A 15111-nucleotide genomic window follows, 5' to 3' on the forward strand; every position below is an offset into this window, starting at 1 on the left:
TTTTGTTTTGATTAGTGAATATATTCCATTTATTAATCGTAGCTGATTTATTTCTTATGTGTAAGCATTTTCCATGCAACTTGCTTCATGGAGAAAATCTATGTGTTGCTAAGAATCAAAATTGACTTGATGGTACATAACCAATCCATCAATATAATGTGCTGCTTATTTCACAGCATGCCTTATTTTTTTTATCTATGTCTTGGCACCATTTTGCCTAAATATTTCAAAATCTATTCACTAACCTCCCCTTTTATGTAATTTAATTTGATTTAATACTCATCTATGAGTTTAGTGGATAAATTAACCTAAAATTCATAAATATTTTTTAAAAATTCAGAAACATCTTATCAGTAAAGCATGTTTTTTTCTCCTTTTTTCTATTCTCAAGAATGCCATACTGTTTCACATTGCAAATATGGGAAGCCACAGTCTTAAGGTAGCACAAAATGTACTGTGTTAGCCAAGAAATGGATTATGAATATAATTGTTGCATTTGCACAATAGTAGCTTCTCTCATATTTAAGATCGAGATGCCAAATAAGAATAAATTTAAAGTAAAGTTAAAAAATGTCAATGTGCTCTTTCCACTGTTTGTATTAATTCAATAGAGTGCTTTTTAAAAATTCTGGTTATGTGTGTGTGTGTGTTGTTTACCTGTGTTGCTGCTTTATGTGTTTTGATGATGATGGTGATGATGATTACCTGTGATTCCACCTACTAATCTCTAGAATAGGGCTGTCAAACTCCTGGCCCACAGGCTGGATGTGTCATGTGCTGGCCACACCCATGTTTAGTGAAGGGGGGGGAAAGTCCTGATACATCACGTGACACCATCATGATGGCAAATGTTTGACACCCCTGCTCTAGAATTAGTCACAAAATGGTCAGATGTTCCATAGTTTATGCATGTTTAAAATATATAGTTCTATTGGGTAAGATTGTAAGGATCAGAAATTGTAAACTGAAACTTCTTCTCCTTGTATTCTTGCCTCATTTGCTTTAATAATGTAAATAATTTAAATTTAAATTAAGCATTTAAGAATACTGGGCTTCTCAAATCCAGGGTGTTAATTGGATTGGTATTCAGGTTGCTTGGAAGCTTGTAACATTTGGGAATGGAGGGAATCTCTTCACCTGTAAATTCCTGATAACAAATTGATTTCATTTCTTTTGGCAACTGATTTAAAAGCATATTTTCTCCCAAGATGTTTCTTTCCTACCAAATTGTACCTTGGCAACTTAATAGTCACCACTCACAATGGCTTCAGATATGACAGACATGTTGAGTGAGTGCCTTTCTTGTTTCTAAATGTCATTAAATGTACATGAGTGATTAACATTTAGGTCATTAATGAACAGTATGTACATGGTTTCTTCCACTCCTACCTTCCTGCTAAAATCTGGGAATAGTATCAATGTTAGACAGCTCTATTTCCTCTCCATTTGTGTTTCGCTGAAGGTTAAGGAATCATAAATGGAACACAGCATTCTTCATCACATCGTTTTATTTTTATTTTATTTTCATCCAACATGGAATCATATGTATTTTTTATCACTATGATCCAGCATGTAGCAGTTTTGTAAAAAGAAAAGTCCATTTGAGGACTTTCACAACTTCATAAAAAAAAAAAAAAACACCTCACACTCATTTGTCTTATTTTCTTCATACAACTTCTTTATATAAGCCCTTTGTTCTGTCTCTCTTTATTCCCTCAGCAAAATAATGCAATAAAATGGAACAAAATAAAATAGAATAAATCCCCCAATACAATTGTCTATTCCACAAAAGAATAGCTCCAGTCCCCTGATCATTTTGATTGCCCTTTTCTGCAGCTCTTCAAGCTTGATAATAATCCTTTTGAGAATGAATAATAAGAACCATACAAATATTGGGAGTCTGGAGAAAAAGCATACTAAAGAAGAAATCTTCAGCTAGATTATTTTTCTTATGAATCTTTCATTTAGAAAAAAATAAATAGTAAAATTGTATGGGAATAACACAGCTTCATAAATTCTCTATAAGAAGAACAACATAGAGAGAGAAAAAAAGTCTTCCTCTTGTTTATTCCTAGAACCTGAAGTTCATCTGTGACAATGAACAATGGAAATTTCAGGAGAAGCAAAATGTAACTACATAGCCCCTGGTTAAATTGTGTTTTTGCCTACAGTAGGAGGATGTGATGGAGATTGTGAAAAATGATTAGACAAGTTGTAGTTATCAGTAGCTAATATCCATAATGGCTCACTCATGTTCCCACCAGCTTCTCTCCGTTATTCACTTCAGGAAGAAGAAAAACAATTATGTTTTGCCAGTGTGAAAGAACAGATCCATTCTGAAAAGCCAATTAAACTGATTTATTGGTACTAACAGAATATAATATTTGTAGAACTGGTTTATTGCATTTATTGTAGCTCGGGGTGGAACTGATTTATTGCTAAAATGCCTATGCCATAGGAATTTTCTCAACTAATGGTTAGCACCTGCTTGGAGTTAGATAAGGGTGAACAGAATTCCAAGGGGGTAGGACTTAGTTTGCTTGTAGCTATATAGGGATTCTAGGCTGATCGCTCTTTTAACTCCATCCCCAGGCTCTGCCATTCCTTCTCTTACATGTTTCCAAGGTGGGTGCTTCTTCAGTTCACACCCAGGGAAGCAACAGGAGTATGCAACTGCCTTTGTGACATATTTGTAAATTTCTTCTAATATTTGGTTAGCTCTTGTGAAAAAAAATGTATACTAGGTAGCTTGGTCTTTGGTTTGATTCACCTGGGCTCTTCTGACCATATTAGGATTCTATATGATTCTAATGTCTGATGTGCAAAAGTATTTCAAAAATATAATATTAAAGACTTGTAATTTTCACTATGTGTTTTACCAAGGGACATTGAAAAGACAATAGTAATTGGAGAATGGAATCAGACTGGGCGATTCCATCTGCTTTTATCAACAGCACTTTGCTTGAGTTAAGACATCAAAGCTTTCTCATTAAAATTGGTCAGAAGAACATGATCAACTTCATAACAAACAATGTGCAATCTTATGTGTTTGACTAAAGTGCCTTTCTGTACTTTACTGCACACTCAAAAGTAAAAGTGAGGTTTATTTTATAACCTGAAGAAGGTTCAAATTCACATGCACACACACATACAAAAATAAAAAAAATCATGAGCACAGAAATTTTTTAAAAAAATAAACTCAAAAGATTACCTGTAAAGAAAAGAGGGCTGAAAGAGAATTGAAATATGAGTACAGGTGCACATGAAAAAGGAGATAAAACCAGAGAGAGAAAATTATATTTCAAAGATGAAAGACCAAGCTGGCTGAAGGAAAGGAACAAAATCCATAAATATGGAAAGATGATTTTGTAAAAAGCAATCTGTAGCATAATAGCAAAAATAAAATTCACATATATAGAAATGCATTAAGTGTAGGAATGCTGAAAAACTGACATTTAAAACAAGCTTTGGCTAATATTTTCAGTGGGAAGGGAATGAAGGAAGACTCTTCCAAATAACATTACTATGCACATGTCAAAATTCTGAAAACTACTGAGCGCTCTACAATTTTATTTTTCTTCAATTATACCAATCCACAATAACAGGTTAAATTAAATACGACTGTCATAATTAAAAAAACAAAACCCTCTTCTACCATCTGGATTCCCATTGACAATTTTAAGGAAATAAAAAAAAAAATGTATTCACATGAAGCCAGAAATATTTCTCACTATAGCTGACATAACAGAGCACCCCAACTGACTGCCAGAAGTGAAAAATTCTAATAGCTGCCATGCATAGAAAATATATTGATTTGCACCTAGATAGTTTTTCTGTCTCTAATAATAAAAATTTAAAACATTGCCTCATAGGAGAGTCAAATATGAGAAAAATCAGTATGTTTGAGTGCAAGATTTTTACTCTACATTAAGATTTCTTTTAGAATATTTGCAATAGTACTTTCAGATATACTTGAAAAATATATGCTTAATATCCATGATTACTATTGCACCATACAAGTCATTATTAGTGTTAGTCTAATTGAGGGGAACACATTTTAATGTGGGAAGTTGTATTGATTTTTTTTCTACATGTGAAAATAGGAGTTGAGAAGTTTCTGAGTGTGAAATTTTCCTCCCTTCTCTTCTCTTCCCTTCTCTTCCTAGAAGCAGTGGGGGAAGCAACAGGGGACTGCCCATGTGACCATTTTCCATTGACTTGCTTCCTGCAAGCTTGCCAAAAGCAAAGACTTTGCTAGTGGAAGGGTGGCAAGAAGCATAGGATGGTCAGCAATCATATCATTTTTTTCTTGGTTCCCCAGTGGCTTATGGGAACCTGCCAGGGAAAGAGGATCATATAAACATGACTGACTTTTACAGTGCAATGGTGGCACTGAAGCAACCATGTTTCTTCCCCCCAAATTTCATTCTCCTGGTAGTAATGGGGCCTGGGGTGATTTCTGTAAATCACCCCATTTGAACTTTCTTTGTTTGAAAAAGTTTTGCCCTCTGACTAGAAGCTGAAACATATGAAGAATGGTTGCAGGAATTGGGTGTGTCAAGTTTAATGAAAAGAAGAGCTAGGTGTGACACGATAGCAATGTTCCGATATCTCAGGGTTTACCACAAAGAAGTGGGGGTCAGCTTATTCTCCAAAGCACCTGAGGGCAAGACAAAAAGCATGGGTGGAGATTAATCAAGGAGAGAACCAATCTAGAACTAGGGAGAAATTTCCTGACAATTAGAACAATTAATCGGTGGAACGACTTGTCTTCAGAAGTTGTGAGTGACTGGAGGATTTTAACAAGAGATTAGATAACATTCATCTGAAATAATTTCCTGCCTGAGCAGGGATTGGACTAGAAGACCTCAAAGGTCCTCTTTAATTCTGTTATTCTGATGCACTGTTTCACCCAGTTATGGTTACAAAGTATCAACCAGATATCAGAGTTTTAGTAATATAGAGATTAACACTCTCTATTGAACACTGGATAATTACTCAAATTTTATTGATTTGTCAATCTTACCAAGATAAATCTGTCTATTTGGTTGTTTTTCTTTTCCCTACTCTAAATGGCTACCTTTGCCTTGCTCTGTAACAAGAAATCAGATACAATTCCTAATGCTTACTTATTATAGTAGTATAATATAAACACACATATTTATTATTATACTGATTTATATTTAATTAGTTAGAATAGGTTGGGACTCATGGGAGAGTATAATTTGTAAGCAACTAATTTCTTAAGATTTTTATTTTTAATTTGTTTTTATTTTTTTCCCCATTTTCTTTTGTATGTTAATACTTATTTCATTTTATGATTCATACTGTGTTGTATGTTGCTCTTGATATTGGTATTCCGCATAAAGTTTAATGGTGATTTTTAAATGCTTGTAAGTGATTGGTTGTTTTTAATAACTTATTGGAATACTAGAAAATCCCTTGTTTATTCACCCAATTCTTTTCTCCTTCTGCTGATATATTTCCTCTCAAATGTTCATATTTATTTATAATCTATCTATCCTCTATCTGTCTATGCTTTGGTTATCATTTCCTGTGCTTTACCCAAAATAATGGTTATGCATCATTTTAAAATGTCTGTTATCAAGTTTAAAACAGTTATTTCAGTTTGAAATGGACGTTTTTGCTTACTTTGGATATTATTTTCAGCTTAAAACTTTTCAAAGTATCTGAAAAAGCCTGGCTGAAATGCAAAATAGCTTTTTCCAACTTGAAACAGTTTAGCACATCAATAAAATCTATTTTTTCACTCTTATTCTACCAATGTTCTCTTCTTAACACTTTTTAGGAATGTATGAATGATTATACACTGTCAGCATATATGTAAAAATGTGATCCTGTGGAAACAAAGTCAAGCACTTGTTACTATAGATACCACAATCTAAAGTCAAGTCATTAAATGTACACCTGTAATGAAGTATTATTTCAGCTTTATAATATAAAAAGGCATATTCACTTGACTCTGAACAGCTACAAACAAGAAACTAAGGAGGAGACAACCATGCTAGGTGCTACAGTTATTGACTTTTCTAAAACTTTGGCATAAATATGGATTATAAATGCCTAAAGTGGAATATAAATAAAGCAAATCATTCTTTAAAAAGAAAACTATTCACTATTTCAAAAATGAAACAAGATGCAAGGAATACAGATTAGAAAATATCAAACATTTTATTTTCAAAAATTAGAATGAAGAATTTATTTCAGTGGGAATTAAAAAAGAAAATAGAATTGTTTGCAGATAAACTCCCAATTACAACTCAAAGGGCCAATACTTTGATAATAGGAATTGATGCACCAAATGAAGACACAGATACCTTTTTCAAAGGATTTATGGATATCTTAATGAACTTACTATAAGAAAATTGGTATTTAATGGGTTACTGGAATGATATAATTTGCCCCGGAAGGACAGAACTTTCGAGAAAGATTTTAAGACAACACCCAGGGAACTACCAAAAGTTCTTTTTGATAGGATGGTCAATTTAAAACCGATAGATGTATAAAGATGCAAAAATGCTAATGCAAATGAATGTACTTATTTTTCTAAATGACACAGTTGTTCTCAAGAGTCAATATCTTTTGGATATCTAAGAATTGGGCTAATAGTGTTCATAAAATAGAGATACTGCCAAAGACTTCTTCAGATTGCAATTCAGTTACTTTAGTATTTAAAAGAAAAATCAGTTCCTTTAACAGATAACAGATAATCAGAGTTGGAAGGGATCTTGTAAGTCTTCTAGTCCAACCCCCTGCCCAAGCAGGAGACCCTACACCATTTCTGACAGATGGGAGTCCAATCTCTTTTTGAAAGTCTCAAGTGATGGTGCTCCCACAACTTCCAAGGGCAAGCTGTTCCATTGGAGCATCCTTTAGATGGAAGTTACTGAAATCTGTTGGAATTATGTCAATGAGTCTAATTTTCTATAAAGATAATAACAGTGTATGTTTAAGTCTATTTATATAATATTGCTTAAATAGGAAATGGCAATTCTTTCCTGGTTCCAGAGTTTCCTTGTGATCTTCTTCCCACCATTCTTTCAAGCAAATAAATGTTCATTGTTTTTCAGTATGACATAGGTTCAAGATTCAAACAGTTAGATGTGTAAATGGAAAACAATTTTCTGAACAATTCCTTTTTGTCTCAAGCATTTATAACACTACAAAGTTGACCAGATCAAGAAACCAATTGCATAGGAAGACAAAAACAATACTTAATTGAGAGATTCTGAGGAACAGAAATTTGCAAATTTGTTTGTGTTTTACCTTCCCTCATTCTTTTACTCTGCAGAGTTAGATGGGGCCAAACTGATCTTCCTATCTCCTTTTTCATGGCTAAAAGAAGGTTTCTGTCTTCTAATTTCAGTAATGGTTTCTGAATATTTCCTCCAAGGCATCTGCATCACTCTACAAATAGTTACCCAAATGATTTTTAACTGTTGAATGAGCTGGGCAAAATTAATGGAGTCGTGAGGGTTCAAAGAAAAAGGCAGCTATCACCTTAAGTGGAGGAGAATGTACCTCTTTCAAATTTGCTTCCAAGTTTTCTTATTCTGTAACAATTTTCTACAAAGTGAATATCTCTGTACAGTAAGAATTGGGAGAGAAAGGCTTGTTGAGGGTGCTGCTACTAAGGGAATGCTACCTTCAGTGAACCCAGTCTTAAGACTTCTCAGTGATGCCCCTAACTCCCAACATGGAAAGAACTAAATCTTGGATATCTTCTAGACTATCCCTCCTTACTACCTTTACAGAGAGCTATAAAAAGACATTTGGGGAAAAGTAAATTATTGCTACCTACAAATGGTGGAGCATTTCATTTTCTACCACTTTTTGGATTGTGGTGGTGGTAGGTATTGATTACTAAATCTTATACACCTACAAAATGAGCTGTAAATTGCTTATGGACTCCAATTCCATATATGGCTTGCTATCTGGCATTAGAGTTTCCTTAAAATAAGAGTTTCAAACTCTTTAATTCTATTTTTCATTATACAGATCTCTCAGGTGGTCTAAAATTTTATTTTACTAATATTAGATACAAGAGTTTTGAAAATCCTAAAAAATGTTAAACTGTCAAGAAAGTGTCTTTGTATTTGTTTTTAGTCCAAGCTGCTCTGTAAGGACAAAAGTGACATTTTAAAAAATATAATGAATAGTTTCTACTTTTTAAAAAAACTTATGTAATTCTATAAACTCTTCCATGTGATATTAGTATTTTGTCATTGCTCTGTATTTTTAAATCTTTTTTCCTTTCTAAATAAATAAAGAAACAAATAGGGAGATGTTCTGAAATTAGAGGTAGAGTTGGGCCATATCAACAGGATAAAAATGAGGAAAAAGAAACATGTCTTATTTTAGACTTTCCTCACTTCTGCTCCCATTGGAACCAGGTCTAAAAGTAGGTCAGATTATTCTACATGTTAAAAAAAAAATCTGAGGACTACAAATCCTATTTTTCTGCAATGCACATGAAAAATTGCAAAATTGCAATTAAAAATTGCAATTAAAAAATTGCAAAATTAAAACCAAAATTGCTCTCTGGTTTTAAAAACTGATGCTAAAAGATCATGGGCTTTGAGGTTTCCACAGGAGCTGGAAGGCATCTTCTAAGATCCAATTGTCCCCTTTGAGAGTGGACATTTCTCTCTGCCCTAAAGAGGTGGAAATCTAATATATTTGGTACTTGCTGAGAGGCCTCTTCAAGGCCAAGAAGATTGCATTACTGAAAAACAAAGAGGCCAGCATTAAATAGCAGTGGGCAACAGCAGTGAATTCCTAATAAAGTAAAAGAAGCTAACTCCCAGAATTGTTTCCACTTCTCTCTATCAGTATGCTTTTCAATTGTTTTCTCCAGTACATTCCTTTAAAGGGGAAACCTTTTAAATTTCCCATTTCACATGTCAGCTTCTCAACATGTCAGAAACATTTTTAAGGCTAATTGGCTCTTGCCCCAAAGAATCTAAAACTATGACAAAAACATGGATTCAAAGAAACAAAGCAAGCACACAAACAATACAACTGTAAATGTCATGTACACTCTGCATTTAATTGCAAATATCCCCTGTTTGGCTACCCACCATGAATGCAGTAACATTCTTGTTTCAAAAGTTAAAGTCTTATCATTGCATTAGATGATTGCATGTTCAGATTCTTAATGTTTGGATGTGAAATGTTCACATCCAAAAGTGGAAATGGTTTGCATTATTTTTTTCCAGGACGATGTTGGTTTCTTTGGTTGTTTTGATTTCTCAGTCTAATCTAAGCCCTGAAATTTCTGGGTTGTCACCTTTCCATCTAATAATAAGATCCAAGCTTAGTTAACTTTTACAGAACAACCAAGGATGATCAGATATTACTTCTGGGCTGGGCTAAAGCCAGCTGCTAGAGACTGTATTTATGTAATTTCCTAGCAGTATTAATCTGGCTTCTTCTAGGATGTTTTTAAACTTCCAATTTTTAAAAAAATTACAATTCAGCCAACATTCCTGGAAGTTTCCAGGTGGTTCTCCATTCAATTCTTAACAAAGACTGTTGTTTCTAAGTTCAGCCAAGGTTGTTAGGTACTACTTGGTGTATTGATTTGTACAAGGTCATGTTGTTTTCCTAGAAGCATGAAAATTTTATAGAAGCTTATGCAACAAGAAAAGATATGTTATTGAACAAATCAGAAACATCATGCATTTAAAATAGACAAATTTAAGGGCCAAATATGACATATCCCATTTATGAAATTCTTACACTGCCTTCAATTTAAGAATTGTCTTTCTAAAGCTTGCAGGGAAAGGATTTAGTTTCTATTATGATATTCTATTAAAGTACATTCACCAACAATTAGTCATTTAGTGTTTTAGATTAGTAGAAAACAAGGCTTTATCCTTATCATAGCCATTTTACTGAATGGATTTTTCAGCTGAAAATGAACTCTGCTAATATTTTACAATTTTATGTACTTTTACTACTGGTATAACATAAGAAGCTATATTTTCCCCTTTTTCATAATTCTGGTCTTTCACAGAGACAATAAAACCACTAAGATCTGCCATTACGATGGACGTCTTTAACTAAAATTGAAGCTTCATAGTTCCAGGAAATCACTGTAAAATATTTTAAACTGTATACAGCCTGAATGAGAAATACAACAATATATAGTTAAGAGTAGAAAAATGGCAAGGTTATTTTTCCCCAGATGATTACTGGATATAGTTTGCTTGCTAATCAAAAAGTATGACTGGCACACTTTGTTATAAAACACTGTTATCCTGATTGACTATGATTTTTGCACATTGGCAAAAGTGATTCTGTTCAATGAGACACTGAAGTCAAACATAGAGACCTGTCTGGTCAGTTATATTTTTGATTTACCTTCATTGTCCTTTAATGTAAAGTTGGGATTCAAAGAAAAATTGTCATCCAGAGCAAAATGGAAACTTCGCCCTTCTGTAATGTCATCTCTGTCAGTGGCACTGATCATCTGAATAACCTGGAAAGAACATAGGATAGAGGATCTAGGTAACTTTGAATTGGATTTTAATTTTAACAGAATTCAGTAAGATCATGTAAGCTCAGCTTGTTGACACAGTATTAATCTGAGCTAGTGCCAAGTATATCATTTTATACTTGGCTGGTGTCATTTATGAGTCTGTTAGATTTATTTGGAAAGGACAGCATTTAAGCAATATCATGAAATGAACTAAACACAACATCAGCACTCAGATTTATTCATTTATTTTCTGAACATTGTAGACCCATGGTGGCACAGTGGTTATAATACAGTATTGCAGGCTAACTCTGCCCACAGCCAGGAGTTCAATCCTGATCAGCTCAAGGTTGACTCAGCCTTCTGAGGTCAGTAAAATGAAGATCCAGATAGTTGTGGACAAAATGTTGATACTGTAAACTGTACAGAGAGTGCTATAAAGCACTGTGGACCAGTATATAGGTCTAAGTGCTATTACTATTTACATTAATAGCTGAACAGAAAAATATTTATTTTATTTATGACTATTTAATGAAAACCTCTAGTGAAGGGAAACATACCACTTTGTAAGGCAGCTTGATGGCTGCATAATTGATCGGATTTGAAACTGCTCCCAATAGGTTGTATAAATCTTATTAATACTTTTTTGACTTGCTTGAGATTGCAATGTCATTTCAATCTTCTCTTAAAATGTGGACTAACCATTATCACTATTCACTCTTTTTAAATAAAGTGTTTCCCATGAAATTAAGATTTGGTTCATGAATAATTGGGGCATTTATTCCAAATGTATTTGTGTCTTCAAGTTAGGTTTGAATTCTGGTAAATGCCCTCAGTATTTACCAGTAAGTAACTGTAACTGTAACTGTAAGAGGGATCTTGGAATCCTAATGGATGATCACTTAAACACGAGCCATCAGTATGCAACATCAGCCAAAAAAAGTTAATACAATCCTTGGTTTTATAAACAGAGGCATAGAATCAAAATGATGTGAAGTATTAGTACCACTTTACAAATCCTTAGTAAGACCACACCTGGAATAATGCATCCAGTTTTGGTTACCACATTACAAAAAAGTTGTTAAGGAAAAAGTGCATAGAAGAGCAACTAAGATGATTAAGGGCCTGGAGACAAAGTTGTATGAAGAACAGTTGCAGAAACTGGATATGACCAGTCTATAGAAAAGAAGGGCTAGAACTGATATGATAGCAGGATTTTAGTATTTGAGGGGCTGCCACAAAGAAGAAGTCATCAGCTTATTTTCCGAAGTACCAGAAGGCAGATAAAGAAACAATGGATGGAAACTAAGGAGAGAAGCTACCTGGAATTGAGAATTAATTTCCTAACAGTGAGGACAATTAACCAATGGAACAGCTTGCCTTCAGAAGTTGTAGGTGGTTCATCACTGGAGGTTTTTAAGAAAAGACTGGAATACCACCTGTCTGAAATGGCATAGGGTCACATGATTGAGCAGGGGGATGGACTAGAAGACCTCCAAGATTCCTTCCAGCTGTATTCTGATTGATTGATTGGTTGGTTGAATTATAGAAAGTTCTCAGAGTAGAAAACTCTATTTTCCAGTATAATCAGAAAAGAAAAACCTACTGGAACAATGAAACCAATGTGATATACTCTGAAGAGATGAAGATTCACATTCCAGAGAAGAGTCATAAATGAGGTCTTTTCACCCACAATGTCAGTCTCTGGATGCTTTTGCTAATTCAGTGCAACAGCAGTTGACATGATTTCCACCCACTTACTTACGCATTGCCAGCCAAAATGATTAAATCAGAAAAACAGTAACATTGGGGATTATGCTATTTCCCCAATTATAACTTAGGTCTGAAGTGCAGCATGAGCAAAAATCTGACAGCTCCTATATGCAGTTCATTTTATCCCATATAAAGTGAAGACAAATTGTGGGTAAGACATTGTTCCAGCTGGGAAAGAAAGCCCTAGGTCTCTGTTTGTGCTTGAGTTTGGCAGGGTGGGGATGAGGAACCTCTATCTATGTCCCTGCATCAGAAGATTACTTTAATATAAATATCTATTCATTTAAGGAAATGCATTATCATTCACTATGAATATTGTCAAGCCTTTTAAACTGTCACAAGGAAACTCACATTTCCCCTTCCCCCACTTGATACATTTGCAGAATAGGCATAAAATTGGAAACTTAGGGAATCAAACAATGAAGATGCAGTAAACCTCCTTTATATTATATTCTAGCCAAGTACTTTGTTCAATGTTGTAACATTATTAAGATTTTAATATGCCAGAATATTAATATAAATGCATAAATGAATTAAGTCTTCTGTCTCAGGTTTTGTACAACTGATCAGCTGTTTAAGAAGCAGTTTATACTGCTACCCCTGACTTTTTGTTCATTTATCTTTTTTTTAGACTTTACCTTAAGTGTGTAATTAGCAACTGACCTGGCTGGGCTTTGCATTCTCACAGACAATGACATCATAGTCCCCGGCAAGCTCTGGAGGGTTGTCATTAACATCAAGAATTTTAATTTCAACAGGGACATGGTTCAAGAGTCCAGGGCTGTCTGTAAAAAAAAAGAAAAAGAAAACCCACATATTTTAAATACATATACATGTGCAAATAAAGTGAATTAGCAATTTTAGAATCCACTCAGACTGCCAAAACTTGTCTTTCCTGGGTGATGTCCATGGTCCTGAAAAAAGCTGGGATAGTAATTCACAACTTCTTAGAAATCTAAGTACAAGAATTCAATACAATAGCAATGTGATTCAAGTACAGCTTGCTTTCAAAAATGGAGCCCCATGTCATTAAACAACAAGTTTGTAAAATGTAGGATGTGACTTCCTATAGAAAAAAAGAAATTTTTCAGAATCTATTGCATATTCTTATGTTATCAAGAAAGCAGTAATCAGCTAATTTCAGTAGAGGTTACAATTTAATATATAATAAATAATTAGGAGGTCTGATCTATTAAAGTGTTGGAAAAGTCAATTAAAATAGGAACAAATTAAGGATCTTCTTCACATGATATGATTTTTCTGTTGCTTTTATTTTGGGAACATTATTTTAAATTCAATAACACACACAAAAATTAAAACACTCTGATATTAATTTTGAAGCTCCATCTATTCCTATCTCTATATGAAAACATTCAACCACCCCAATCTTTTGGTTGCTCCTTCCCTATTAAATTTCTGTTGTCATTGAAACTTTTGTAAAACCAACAGACATAAGTTCATCCGTCATTACCTTACTAGCCATCATGGATTACAGTCACAATCCATTTCATAAATTTCATTATTTTAGGTATCTTATGTGCCTGCCTTATAAAAAATAGGCAAATAATAAATATATGAAGATCTGAATCATATTTCTGCACAGCACATACATAATTTGCTTACTTTTTCAACTAGATCAATGTCATTTTAACAGAACTTTATTGAATTTCAAAAAAATACGAAGTACAAGAAAAATAAAAGGAAACAAGGAAAAGAGTAGGGGGGAAATAAAAATTGGGTGGTGCAGACAAAAAGTGAAAAAGCTATAGAAAAAAAATAATAGCCGACTTTCTTTGGTTGTGACATAAAGATAAAATACAATGATCTTTTGAATTGGAATAAACCATAGCATACAGTACTCCTATAATAATAAACAGTACTAGACATCAAATCCCAAGGTTAAAATTTAGTTTCTTTCAGTTTCAAGCAAAAAGTCCAAAGTGGTTTCCCAGTAGAACTGAAACTAGAGAAAGTCTATTCTTTAATCAGAATAGTCAGTTTTGCCATTACATTAACTTCACTAACTATTCTTCTGTTGTGGATATTTGTGATTGTGGTACTGACATTAGTACCAATATATCTCAAGAAAAAACCACTTTAGTCTTGTTGAGTTGCAATTGAATTGCTCTCTGTTCCATTGCGATTGAATTTGATGAGGTTCTAAATTCCTTTTCAAGTCACCTTGTATTACACCTTGTATTTCCTTAGAAGTAAATACCACTGTATTGGAAATATTTCCAAGGAAGCATGAATAACAATGGATGTACAATGCAATGTCCTTTGTTCATAAACATTGACATTAAAAAAACATTATCCAATTTTTAAGATTGGAACTCTTGTAGACGTAATTTTCAAATCCTATTTTCCCTTTCTGAGACACAAAAGACAAAAATATTGCATTAAGGAACAGTTTTAGTGTTTTTTTCGTTCAGCCATATATAGCATATTTGAATATAATTAATATTTAAAAACATTAAAATAAAGTTTTAGCGGAAAGTCCATAATGCTGATATTCTTCAGCATAATCAAATCAATATGCTGAAATCAATTTTATCCATATTTTACAACTTTATGCTTTTCACTGAATAGATCCTTCTTACTTTGCTCCCTTTGAGAAATATAAACAACCAACTAATTAGGAAAAAAACTTAGCAGGATCAAGTTGTATTATCACCTTATGGGATGTTTGAATGCTCTTTGGCTCCCACGATAAATTATAAATGCAAAATGAATCAAGAGAACAACAGGAGCAATATGGAAATAAGTTGCCCTTTAAATAATTCACCAAACAAAAACAAACCTCCAATAAATTAGCCATCAGGATGAACAAAACAGTT

At 33.5% G+C, this 15111-nt stretch overlaps 1 protein-coding gene across 4 annotated transcripts in view; it reads right to left on the minus strand.

The window, feature by feature from the left end:
- The window catches only part of CDH18 (cadherin 18), a 659070-nt gene that overhangs the window by 13804 nt on the left and 630155 nt on the right, over nucleotides 1–15111 (minus strand). For all 4 annotated transcript variants that reach the window (XM_087961171.1, XM_087961173.1, XM_087961170.1 and 1 more), the window contains 2 exons: nucleotides 12938–13059; nucleotides 10387–10504 (listed from right to left, as the gene is read on the minus strand). In XM_087961171.1, coding sequence (XP_087817297.1) covers nucleotides 10387–10504; nucleotides 12938–13059 — 240 coding nt within the window. The remainder of the gene's footprint in view (nucleotides 1–10386; nucleotides 10505–12937; nucleotides 13060–15111) is intronic.

Source organism: Notechis scutatus, chromosome 3, assembly GCF_049901735.1.
Source record: "Notechis scutatus isolate UNSWTSFEM ecotype Mainland chromosome 3, rNotScu1.2, whole genome shotgun sequence".
Classification (NCBI taxonomy): Eukaryota; Metazoa; Chordata; class Lepidosauria; order Squamata; family Elapidae; genus Notechis; species Notechis scutatus.